At 44.3% G+C, this 13215-nt stretch overlaps 1 protein-coding gene across 2 annotated transcripts in view; it reads left to right on the top strand.

Annotated features, from left to right (window-relative positions):
• ATPSCKMT (ATP synthase c subunit lysine N-methyltransferase) overlaps positions 1–12768 on the top strand; it is a 117734-nt gene extending 104966 nt beyond the window's left edge. Inside the window, exon 5 of one of the 2 annotated variants that reach the window (XM_012475251.2) lies at positions 9517–12768. In XM_012475251.2, coding sequence (XP_012330674.2) covers positions 9517–9632 — 116 coding nt within the window. In that variant the 3' untranslated portion in view covers positions 9633–12768. The remainder of the gene's footprint in view (positions 1–9516) is intronic. The other variant, XM_064375862.1, reaches the window with a different exon arrangement.
• The last annotated feature ends 447 nt before the right edge of the window (positions 12769–13215 follow it).

Here is a 13215-nt window from a genome sequence, read left to right as displayed (position 1 = left end):
GCCTCCCAGGTTCAAGTGATTCTCCTGCCTCAGCCTCCCGAGTAGCTGGGATTACAGGCATGTGCCACCATGCCTGGCTAATTTTGTATTTTTAGTAGGACGGGGTTTCTCTATGTTGGTCAGGCTGGTCTTAAACTCCCAGTTTCAGGTGATCCCCCCACCTCGGCCTCCCAAAATGCTGGGATTACAGGTGTGAGCCACCACGCCCGGCACCACAATCTCTTAAAAAAAAAACAACATTACCAGGTGTGGTGGTGCTATTGGTCCTGTGGTCACAGCTATTCAAGAGGCCGAGGTGACAGGATTGCTTGAGCCCAGGAAGTTGAGGCTGCAGTGAGCTATGATCGTGCCACTGCCCTCTAGCTTAGGCAGCAGAGCGAGACAGTGTCTCCAAGAACAAAACAAAACAAAAACTCCCAAAATAGAAAACGTAAGAGCGGTTGGTAGTGGGAGAGGCTGTGCTGTGTGGGTTAGGGAACTCTTTGTACTAGCTGCTCAAATTTGCTGTAAACCTAAAACTGATATAAAAATAAAGCTTATTTAAAAGGGAAAAAAAGTAAAAAAAATTGTTCTAGATGTGATGAGTGTGATGTCACCACATCGACTGGAAATGGGAGAGGACATCAATTCCGACGCCCCGTGGCGTAGGGGCTGCTGGTCTGGAAAGTCTTGGAAGAGGGGTGCAGCACAGAACCTGCACAGGAGTTGGGGTAGCCTCGTTGCTTGCCAGGGTCAAGGATGCTTTCTGCCACCTGAGCTCCCCGGGCACTGTGGCCAGAGGTGGCCCTGTGGTTAGAACAGGCAGATAAGCGCCATGCACAGACCTGCGTACCGGACTCCCATCTGAGTCAGCCGGGGCCCTTCAGGGGCTCAGAGCCCTGTGTCTGCAGTGAGTGATCCTCCCCACGTCAGCGCATCAGCACCATTCTGGGGCCCAGTATGGCACCATCCCTTGAAACCAACGTGCCCCACCTGGCGGGAGTGACCCACTGGCCAGGCTGCCCTCCTAGCTCAGGACAAGGCCCACTCCAGGGGTGTGAGTCTGGGAGCTTCTTGGGGCATCTGACCCCATATTGTGGGTGTGGCCCCTGCTCTCAGGCAGTTCACATTCGTGGTTTATCAGCAAGACTGAGAACCATACAGTTTCTGCCTTCCTGATGAACCCTATTGAATATGCCTCTGAGACCCAGGCCCATACAGAAGATGTCCTTATGATGACGGAGGGGCCTGTGCTCCTGCCTTGACCCCCAGATCTTTCGTCCACCAGCAGGCAAAACATAAGGAGCCAATATCAGCACCACTGGGTCCATCCTGAGGTCTCCCCACATGCAGAGGACTCCTCTCCGCACAGTGAGGGCCTCACTTTCCTGATTGATACGGCCTCTGCTGCTCCTCCGGTCTCACCATCAGCACTCAGAACTGCTCTGTACAGTTGTGCAGGTTGTGCATTGTACAATGGTGCCCGTTGCCGGCGGCTACCACTCACATCACAGACATTGCAGATTTGTATATGTTACATTTCCAGCAGATGGCAGTAAATTGCCTTGTTCTAACAAAGATCAGTAGAGTATGATGATTTTATGATAGATGGAAGTCTTAAAGAAGAGGTGCCTTTTAATAATTTGTAGGGAAGGGCCATAGCGGCCCGTAGTGCTGTGGACGACACCTGACCACTGTGGACTTACCGCTCCCCTTGCTGTGCTGTCCAGCTTGGGGAGCCAGCTTTATTAATTCCCCTGTTAACTTCAATCATTCATTTAAAAAATTACTGAATTACTATGATGTGCCAAAACCCTGAGAATTTTGAATGTTTTATAAAATAGCTTTTTAATATAGGGAGGTGACTAGTTGTCTACTTAAAATTTTGAGGCCTCTGGATCCAGGTATGGTGGCTCACGCCTGTAATCCCAGCACTTTGGGAGGCCGAGGTGGGTGGATCATGAGGTCAGGAGATCGAGACCATCCTGGCCAACATGGTGAAACCCCATCTCTACTAAAATTATACAAAAAAAAATTAGCGGGGCATGGTGGTGTGTGCCTGTAGTTCCAGCTACTCAGGAGGTTGAGGCAGTAGAGTCGCTTGAACCCGGGAGGCGGAGGCTGCAGTGAGCTGAGATTGTGCCACTGCACTCCAACCTCAGTAAGAGAGCGAGACTCTGTCTCAAAAAAAAAAAAAAAAAAAAAAAAAATGGCGGCCCTCCTTCCACAGTGTAGAGTGCCCCAGCCTCCCTTGCATGTGTCTAGTTTTGGCCAATGGAATGTGAACAAGAAGTGCAGTGTCACCTCCAAAGCAAGTTAAGAAGTGAGTGTGTCACTTTCTTCCCCTCTTCCCCATCTGCTGGCTGGATTCACAAGACTCAAAGGCCTGGTGAAGTCTAAACCACAGGATCAAGGGAGCCTGGGGCCCTGAGGTCCATCAGGACTCACTCAACAGGGATAGGAGGTGACAATTTCAGTGGCTCATGCTGACTTCATGGACTTACTCTCTGTGGCTGATGGAGTTTGAGTTTGGGAGTTGCCCTGCTGTTATACAAAATTTTGCTTAACATAGTCGGTATGAGTCTGGCTTTGTTTTCCAATAGACCTGGGTTCAAGCCCTAACATTGCCACTAATTTGCTAGGTGACCTCAGTCTTTAAGACTAAACCTATATTTTCTTTTCTATAAAGTACAAAAAATAACAATGACAACTTCTCATATTTATCATGGGAATTAAGGGGCATGATGTGTGCAGAGTGCTGAGACCACTGCTTGACACATGCAAAGCACCCAGTGAGTGCTCCTGAGACCCTCAGGGCTGTGGGTTGCACAGTGGTTATGGGGGTGGGCCTGAATCTTACCTCTGCCTCACTGTGCAATTCTTCAAAAATTATATGTGAATTCTTCTTGGGGGCTTGATTTGCTCATTTGTAAAATGAGGACAACAACCTCTTCCACATAAAGGTGCTGTGAGGGTGAGATTAGAGAATGAGAACAGCACCTGGCACAGAGTAAACTCAACATAGTGGGTTCAACGGTGCCCCCCAAAAAGCTATGTCCACTGTCTTCATCCGTTTTCTGTTGCCGTAACTGAATAATGGAGACTGGGTAGTTTACAAATAAAATAAACATATTTCTTATACTTATGGAGACTGGGTAGTCCAAGATCAGGCGGCTGCATCTGGTTGGCTTCTGGTGAGGGCCTTGGGCTGTGTCATAATATGGTGAAGGCATCACAAGGCAGGAGCAGCTCACCGAAAGCCAAACTGGCTTTTTGATGTAACAAATCCACTCCAGTGATAACCCATTAATTCATTAACCTGTTAATGAATTACAGCAGAGCTCTCATGACCCAATTACTTCTTAAAAGCCTCTCATTTTAACAGTGTTACATGGGGGATAAAGTTTCAACACAAGTTTTGAAGGGGACAAACATTCAAACCATAGTATCAATGTTGCAATTTCTGGAACCTGAGAATGTAACCTAATTTGGAAAGAGGGTCTTCATAGATGTAATCAACTTGAGATGAGATCATCCTGGATTATCCAGATAGGCCCTAAGTCCAATGGCAGGTGCACTTAGAATAGAAGACACAGACACACAAGAGGGCCACTTGGAGATGGAGACAGAGATTGGGGTGATGCAGGGAGAAGCTAAGAAATGCCAGGAGCTACCAGAAACCAGAAGAGGGAAAGAAGGAGTTACCCTTAGAACTTTCGGAGAAAGTACAGCCATCCCTACACCTTGATTTTGAACTTTTGGCCTTGAGAACTGTGGGAAATTAAATTTCTGTTTTTAAGCCACTCTTTGCTGTGATTTGTTACAGCAGCCCTAGGAAACTGATCCACTTGGTAAATGTTATCTTCCTGTCATTGTCGAAGAAATTCGATACCTCCTTCACCGTTACTGGAGAAGGAGGTAGCGGCTGTGGCTTTGGGAAGAGTGGAGGTACCGAGATGAATGGGCAGTGTCCTTTGAAGTAGACTAAGGCAGGAGTTGGCAAACATTTTTCTATAAAAGGCCATGTAGTAAGTGGCTGTCTCAAGTCTGCTTTTGTAGCACAAAAGCACAAAGGCGGCCTCAGACAATACTTAAATGACAAGATGATGGATTTGGCTTGCCCTTGGGCAGCAGTTTGCTGACCCTCAGTGTGGGGCGGCACGACTCCAGGTAGTTCATGGGCTATACCAGTCCAAGAACTCTTTGTTACTTTCTGTGGTGAGATAAGTGCTGAAATGGAGAGTATTAAAGCTTTATAGCAACTTGATTAAGTAATTTTATTCTGGTAAAGCTAAGGACAAAATATTTAGGTGCATATGTATATTTCATGATATTTGTATATATTTATGGGGCACATGTGATATTTTGATACATGCATACAATGTGTAATGATCAAATTGGGGTGTTTAGGATATTTATCACCTTGAGCAGTATCATTTCTTTGTGTTGGGAACATTTCAAATCTAGCTATTTTGAAATATACAATAGATTATTGTTAATGATAGTCAACCTACTGTGCTATTGAACACTAGAACTTATTTCTTTTCTTTTCTTTTTTTTTTTTGAGAAGGAGTTTTGCTCTTGTTGCCCAGGCTAGCGTGCAATGGTGCCATCTCGGCTTATTGCAACCTCTGCCTACCGGATTCAAGTGATTCTCCTGCTTCAGCCTCCCGAGTAGCTGGGATTACACGCATGCACTGCCATTCCTGGCTAATTTTGTATTTTTAGTAGAGACAGGGTTTCACCATGTTGGCCAGTCTGGTCTTGAACTCCTGACCTCAGGTGATCCACCTGCCTTGGCCTCCCGAAATGCTGAGATTACAGGCATGAGCCACAGCACCCAGCCAACTTATTTCTTTTAACTGTATGTATATTAGGGATTAGGGTTCTCTAGAGGGCCAGATCTAATTGGAGAGATATATATGTATACACACACACACACACACACACACACACACACACATAGTCATACACACACATATAAATATATATTTGGAGTTTATTAAGTATTAACTTACATGATCACAGAGTCCCACAATAGGCTGTCTGCAAGCTTGAGTAGCAAGGAGAGCCAGTCCAACTCTTAAAACTGAAGAGCTTGGAGTCTGATGTTTGAGGACAGGAAGTGTCCAGCACAGGAAAAAAATGTAAGCTGGGAGGCTAGGCCCGTCTCTCCTTTTCATGTTTTTTTCCTGCTTTATATTCGCTGGCTGCTGATTAGATTGTGCCCAGTAGATTAAGGGTGGATCTACCTTCCCTAGTCCACTGACTCAAATGTTAATCTCTTTTGGCAACACCCTCCCAGACACACCCAGGATCAATACTTTGTATCCTTCAATCCAATCAAGTTGACACTCAGTATTACCCATCACAGTATGTTTGTATCATTAACCGACCTCTCTTCCTCCCTGTGTTTCCCCACTCTCTGGTAACTATCCTACTCTCTGCCTCCCTGAAATCTACTTTTTTTTTTTTTTTTCAGATTCCACACTGTATTAGTCCATCCTCACACTGCTATAAAGAACTTCCTGAGACTGGGTAATTTATAAAAGAAAGAGGTTTCATTGATTCACAGTTCCACGTGGCTGGGGATGCCTCAGGAAACTTACGGTCATGGCAGAAGGTGAAGGGGAAGCAGGGACCTTCTTCACATGGTGGCAGGAGAAAGAGAAGTGTGTGAGTGCGCAGGAAAAACTACCATTTGTAAAAACCATTAGATCTCATGAGAATTTACTCACTATCACAAGAACAGCATGGGGGAACTGTCCCCTAATCCAGTCACTTCCCATCAGCATCCTCCCTTCACACCTGCGGGGATTACGATTCAAGATATTTGGGTGGGGGCACAGCCTAACCATATCACACATATAAATGAGAACATGATATTTGTCTTTCTGTGCTTGGCTTATTTCACTTAACATAAGGATCCCCAGTTCCATCCATGTTGCTACAAATGACAGGATTTCATTCTTTTTAATGGCTGAATAGTATTCCATTGTGTATACATCACATTTTCTTTATCCATTCATTTGCTGATGGTAAGGTTGATTCTGTATCTTGGCTATTGTGAATAGCCAATAAACCGCTGCAATAAACATGGGAGTGCAGGTATCCTATCTTTCAGTTATGCTAATTTCCTTTCCTTTGGATAAATACCCAGTAGTGGGATTACTGAATGGTATAATGTTCTATTTTCAGTTCTTAAAAATATTTTCTTTGAAAAAATGTGTATTTTTTCATGGGGTACAAGTGCAGTTTTGCTACATTAATATATTGCATTGTGGCAAGTCAGGGAGCTTCACTGCATCCATCATGGATATTTTAGTTTCTTGAGAAACCTCCATACTGTTTTCTACAATGGCGGCACTAATCTACACTCTCACCAACCGTGTTTCAGAGTTCCCTTTTCTCTGCATCTTCATCAGCATTTTTAATATTTCATCTTTTTGATAACAGCCATTCTAACTGGCCTAAGATGATATCTCATTGGTGTTTTCATTTGTATTTCCCTGATGATTAGCGATATTCGGCATCTTTTAATACACTGGTTGCCATTTTTATCTTTTTTTTCCTGAGAAACGTCTATTCAGATCCTTCGCCCACCTTTTAATGGAATTACTGGGTTCTGTTTCGCTGTTGATTATGTGAATCGCTTGTGTATTCTGGATTTTAGTCTCTTGTTGGATAAATAGTTTGCAAGTCTTTTCTTCCATTCAATAAGTTGTCTCTTTACTCTGTTTATGCGTATATTTTGTATGTCTTTTTTCCTTTTAGTATTCTAAAAATTCTTATTTTAAATTGTATACAAGTGTCGGTCTGTGGCAGATTAGAAAGCAAAACCTGGTCTTTGCCCACAAGCAGTTGGAGAAACTTTGGTCTGTACAGGACACTCTCTGCCTTTGCAAGAAGGTGTTGCTTACCCACAGGGAGCCATGAAAAACCAGGGAGCCTGGCAAAACCCAGCCCTTGGGCAGCCCGGGAGGTGAGAAGGTTGTTCTCGACAGTGCTTCTGGCCTGGGGGCTTGAGGTGGCCTGGTTTGGACTGGACATCGAGGCGCTGTACAAGGAGCCTGGCTGAGGCCAGTCATGTCACATCAAGGGGGTGTCACATCAAGGGGGTGTGTTGTTGACCTAAATCCACCATGCAAAACAGGGCAGATGGTTGGTTGTTGACCAGCCCAGGGCTGCTTGAACCTGAAGGGCAGGGCCTGGCCGTGTACGTGGGAGGCTTGGGTCTCCTTCCCCAGCTGCTGTTGGCCCCCTTCCAGGCCTTCCCTGCACAATTGGAGGAGGCTGCAGGAGGCTCTATAGAATCCGTGCTGCTCTGTGCTTCAGCTGTTTGTTCCAGTCTCCTTCACAGACAGCGGCTCCCCAAGGTCAGGGACACCGCATGCCTGATCATCCTGGGGGCTGAGCCTGTGCTCTGCCTGGCTCACAGCAGGTGCTCAATAAATGTTTACTGGGGAACAACTGGGCACATGGATCTTTTTCTTTCAGATCATGTGCCCTCTGCTTGTGGGTAGGGCACGGAGTCCTGTAGACAGGAAGGTGGGACCTCTGAGCCGCCCTGAACACCGGGCCCCAGGGCAGTGGCACACAGGGCAGATCGCTGCTGTGTACAGGGAAGGCTGCCAGGCCCTGGGGGCACTGCATACCCATCATCTTTGTCCTGGCTGTAAGTGCCCCTCAGAGAGAAGACAGGGACTCAGGGCTTGCTGGACAGAGAGTGAAGGAATGCATGGAGTGACTGTCCTGTGGGGCCAGGGGTCAGGGGAAGCTGTGCTGCCTGGTCACTACATGGTCACTGCCTTGGTCTGCTTGAGCTGCTGTCTCTGACTGAGTGGCCTAAACAATAAGCTCTCTCACAGCTCTGTAGGCTGGAAGTTCGAGATCAGGGTGCCAGCAGGGCTGGGGTTTGGCTGGGGCCTCTTCCTGGCTGCAGATTGCTACCTTCTCATGGTGTCCTCACACGGTGGAAGGAGACTAAGAGGGCTTTCTGGGATCCCTTCTATAAGGGCACTAATCTCAGTCAAGAGGGGTCCACCTGCATGACCTAATCACCTCCCCACAGCCCACCCCCAAATACCATCACTTTGGGGGTAAAGATTTCAACACATGTTTTGAGGGGACAAAAGCATTCCATTCATAGAAGCTGTCTACAAAAGTTAGCTTAGCCAACCAACTTTCCTAATTATCTTTCTATCTGTCTATCTCTCTCTCTATCTATCTATCATCTATTAATTGTAGACAAGAGGGTCTTGCTATGTTGCCCAGGCTGGTCTCCAACTCCTGACCTTAAGCCCTCCTCTCACCTTGGCCTCCCAAAGCGTTGGGATTACAGGTGGGAGCTGACCACTTCTGGCCCAAGGCTAGTGTTTTGAAGAGTTATACATTCTAGAGGGAAGATGAGCCGTGCTGGCTCTTAGGACAGTTGAGTGACTGGTCTCTGCCCTGGGGATTCCCTGTACAGAATCAGCTGATCTGGCTGTCCAGGAACCCACCCTTCCTCCCTTTGCTCTCCACCGGAGGTCCTTCTACACCTCACCAAGGGGCTCCTCCCCGTTTCAAGATCTGCAGATCTGTTTGAGAAAAGGTCAGAACCAGGCGTCATGAAGCCTGAAGCCGGGAGAGAGGTGTCTTTAAGGGCCAGGAAGCAAGGTGCCCACCTCACTAGCAGCCCAGGGACTTGGGCTGAATCGTAAAGGGCACAACCTCGGACCTGGGTGGAGTGGGGGCAGTCATGAATTTGCATTTTCAAATAAAACCAGGAGGAGGGTTCAGGTCAGGGGCTGGGGGGCTGGAGAGAGATCCCATCGGACTGGAAGATGGATTGCTGTGGCACATTCAGAGCAAAACAGAGTATGAGTTTGGATGAGTCCCGGGCGGGAAATGCTGTGTTTGTACCAAACACTCCTGTGGCCAGTGTGTCTAATCACTTTATGAGTTTTTCTTGCCAGCAGCTCTGAATTTGTGGATGCTGGATCACCTGCCCACAGACGTGGAAACTGGGACACAGAGTGATTTAAACTCCAACTGAGGATGTGATCCAGGAGAGTGTGGAGCGAGGTGGTCTTTCTGTCTAGTGTATGGCTTCCCTCGCTGAGTGGCGCTGCCTCTGCCCTTGGCCTCGCTGAGATTTTATAGCCCTCACTCATTTGGATCAGGCAGAGCCCCCTCAGAGCCAGCGGAGAGAGGAAGCCAGCTCTGGTTCTGTGCGTGCTGGAGGGCTTTCTGCTTGCCTGGTCGTAAGCAAGAATCCAGTAAATAAATAGTTCAGTTCCCACCAAAATTGCCTATGCTGGAATTTGTGCCTTGAAAAGAAACATGAATAATGACTAGGACAGAGCATTTCTTTATTTGAACCCGGATAATTTTAACGGCGATAGCATAAATGTGAGAAAGCCCCAGCAGAGTGTATTCTCCGTGTTATAAATTCCTTTTCTCCCTGACGTCTCGGCCTTATCTGGAGCCTCTCTTGGCTGCACTCTCTTCTTTCAGTTCTGTCTTCTTTATTCACTGTGTTCCTTCTTTTCTCAGATTTTACTAGGTCAGCAGCTGCAGCTGAAATGAGCCAAGAATGCTTGCTCTGGGTGGCAAAGAAACACCGCAGGCTGGGAGCGCCGTCTCTTTACCGTCGTGGGCCACTTTCTTAGAGCGCACTGAGTTCACACAGAACCTACTCTGCCACTTTTATTTTTTAAACGTCGGTGGATGACAAAACAATTTCACATGGCTTTCCTTTGCTCTCCCTAAAACTGAGCGCCTTCCACAGCTTTTACCCCGGACACGTGTCCTTTGGGGCATCTACAGAATCCCTCAAAATTTAATTATTTTTAACTAAAAATACCCAGTGTAACCAGATTCATTTTAAAATAGTGAGTTCATTTGAAATACCTTCTCGACCAAGAGGTTTCGTTCCAGGGGCTGTGGAAATAATGGTAGTCGTGACAAAATGGAAATGTAACTGGTCGCTCATACAGTCCTAAGATCTTGTGCTTAGAAGTGTGATCATGTGTGCTTGGGGAGAGTGACTGCGTTTTTCATACAATACAGTCCTACCCTGGCAATTGTGACTGAACCGGAAAACACCCCAGGTTGTGGATTCAGCTGTGCAGAGGAGTAACTAGAAGTCAGATTTAGGGAAGACATGCAGAAAAGAAACCTAGAGAAAGCAGGGGGGAGAGAAAAAATATGTTGTAATGGCTAAATAAGCCCAAACTTATCAGTTGTGACAACATAAAAAATGGAATAAAAATCAGGCTGAAACAAAATGACTCAGAAAGTATTAAAATTAATAAAAGAGAAGAATGTAGCAATATTCACAGGTAAATTCAATCTCAAGATGAAAAGTATTAAGAAGGGCAGAGACAGCCATTTCATATTAATACAAGTGAAAACGCACCAAGGAGATATAATAGTTTTGACATTGTATACACCGAATGCCATACCTTTGAAATACAGCTGTTCCTTTGAATTACAAGGAGAAATTGACGATCCTGGAGAGATTTTGACACATCTTTCCTGTAGCGGGCTGAATGGTGGCTCTAAAGACATGTCCCCATCCTAATCCCTAGAACCTGTAAAATATTACCTTATTTGTAAAAAGGGTCTTTGCAGACATAATTAATTTAAGAACCTTGAGAGGAGATCATCCTAGATTATCCAGGTGGTTCCGAAATGTCTTTGCAAGCATCTTTTTAAGAGAGAGGCAGAGGGTTGACACAGAGGGGGAGGCCATGAGAAGGGGAAGGCAGACATTGGAATAAGTTGGCACAAGACATGGAATGTCCAGGAAGGTGGGCAGCCACCAGGAGCTATGGTGGCCTGGGACAGAGTCCCCCAGAGCTCCTAGAAAGACCACTGCCCTGATGGCACCTTGATTTTGGATTTCTGGCCTCCAGAACTGGAACAGAATAAATTTCTGCTGTTTTAAACCACCAAGTTTGTGATAATTTATTACAGCAGCCACAAGAAATAAGTTCTCAAAAACTACCATAGCAAGTAGAAGAATAATTAATAAGAAAATAAAGGATTTGAAGAATTTAATTAACTCTACATCTAAATGAGTATGCTCATTATTTTCAAGTACATGGGGAAATTTCTAAAAAATTAACCATGTACCAAGCAACAAAGGAAAACCCACAATTGTCAAAGGCTGAAGTTATCAAGTCCTTATTCTAATGGGGGCAAGGAAGTAAAAATAGTAACCAACAGCAAAAAGTTAGACAGAATATCCCCACATAACATCTGGAGGTTAAAACAAATCTTCTAATTCATGTTTTAAAGGGGAAATCAAAATGGAGTACAGTACTTAAAACCAAAAGACTGTAAAAGTTCCACACATAAAAAGTTATGGGATAAAGCCAAAGTGGTGCTCAGAGGGGAATTTAGATCCGGAAGTGCGTTTATTAGAAAACAAGAAAGACTGAAAATAAATGAGCTAAGCTTTCAACTTAAGAAACTATAAGAAAAGGAATAAGAAAAATCTAGAGAAAGTAGAATGAAGAAGAAAACTAATATACAAGCAGGAATGAATGAAACAGCCAGAAACTCTAGTAATCGACAAAACCAAAAGCAAGTTCTTTGACATGATTAATAACATAGACACATTTTTGACAGGTTTAATCAATAAAAAGGAGAGGAGACATAAATATCATGAGTAAACACAAAAGGATTTACAACTATGGACACGATCAACCTTCAAAAATTATAAAAGAATTGAATATTTTTATACCAATATATTAAGAAAAGGACTGAGGTTGAAAACTTCCTAATATATATAACCAAACTGACCCAAGAACAAGTAGAAAACCTGAATAGAGACACACTCATTAGATAAATGGAAACAATAGACAAAGATCAATAACTAAAGAGGCAACAAATCCATACAGGTTAAAGATGATTTTTTTTTTCCTAGATGGGGTTTCACCATGTTGGCCAGGCTGGTCTCAAACTCCCGACCTCAGGTGATCTGCCCACCTTGGTCTCCCAAAGTGCTGGGATTACAGGCATGAGCCACCACGCCCAGCCTAAAGATGATTTTTAAAAGTATTTAAGGAACAGATAACCTAAATCTCCTGAAACTATTCTAGAGTTTAGAAAAGATGGAAAGCTGACCAACTCCTTTTATGAGGTTAGTAAAAACACTGTTATGAAAACCAGATAAGGAAAACATAAGGAAAAAAAAACCCACAAAGGATCATTAGACTTGTACATGTAAAAACCACAAAGAAAATATTAGTACATTGAGTACTATAGTTTATTAATAACATAATGTATCTTGAGCCACTAAGGTTAATTCAACGAAAACAAAAAATGGACGAATTGTCAATTTGTCAATGCTTTAATAAATTAATGGGGAAAAAATCCTTATAATTTTCACAGTAGATGCTGCCCTCTGTCCTGCCCTGTAAACATTCCATTCATTTATGACATAAACCTCTAGAAAATGGAATAAAGGGGAACTCCCTGAAATATTAAAGGATATAAACCAGAAAACTGTAGGAACCACCCTACTTAGTGGTGGCACAAAATTAAAGCCAAGTCATTTCTCCTATATCACAGCTTAGGCAAAATTCAAGAAAAGAAATAAAAATTGGAAAGGAAGAAACGGAACTATTATTATTTTCAGAGACCATAATTGTTCTATTTGGAAAATCCAAAGAATCACCTGACAAATGACTAAAACCAATTAATTAGTTTAGTGGGAGTGCCAAATGTGAGCGGAACATATAAAGATCAGTAGTTTTTCTTCCTTCAGCAAAAACCATGAAAAATTGCAATAGGAAAATGAACCCATTCATATTACTAACAAAATATTTTAGGTATTGGAGACTAGGCCTTTGGCAGCCATGCCAAAGGCCTAGACATTCTCCCTTTTAAAACTTTTTTTACTTAAAAAAACCCTTAAGCTTTGCTTGGGTTGGCAGTAGATTCACCTAAAATAGATGATCTCCCAGCATCCTTTGCAGGTCGTGTGTTAGCTGTGTGATGAAGGTCTGCTGGATGATATGTAAGCAGAATTCCTGTGGTAGGGGGCTCCTTATCAGATAAGAAGACAGCATTTGGTAAGAAGCTGCTGTTGGTCCTTCCACCTTCTTCCTGCCTGGAATACAGACAAGATACCAGGAGGTATGGCAGACTTCTTGGGATCACAATGTGACCACTTTCTGCTGAAGATGGTGGAGGAAAAGAGAGAAGATGCTCAGTTCCTTGATGATCTTCTGGAGCAAATCA

Source organism: Aotus nancymaae, unplaced genomic scaffold (assembly GCF_030222135.1).
Source record: "Aotus nancymaae isolate 86718 unplaced genomic scaffold, 86718_ANA_hifiasm-v0.15.2.pri h1tg000014l, whole genome shotgun sequence".
Lineage (NCBI taxonomy): Eukaryota > Metazoa > Chordata > Mammalia > Primates > Aotidae > Aotus > Aotus nancymaae.
The sequence above is the reverse complement of the archived record's forward strand: the minus strand, read 5'-3'. Positions and strand labels throughout refer to the sequence as shown.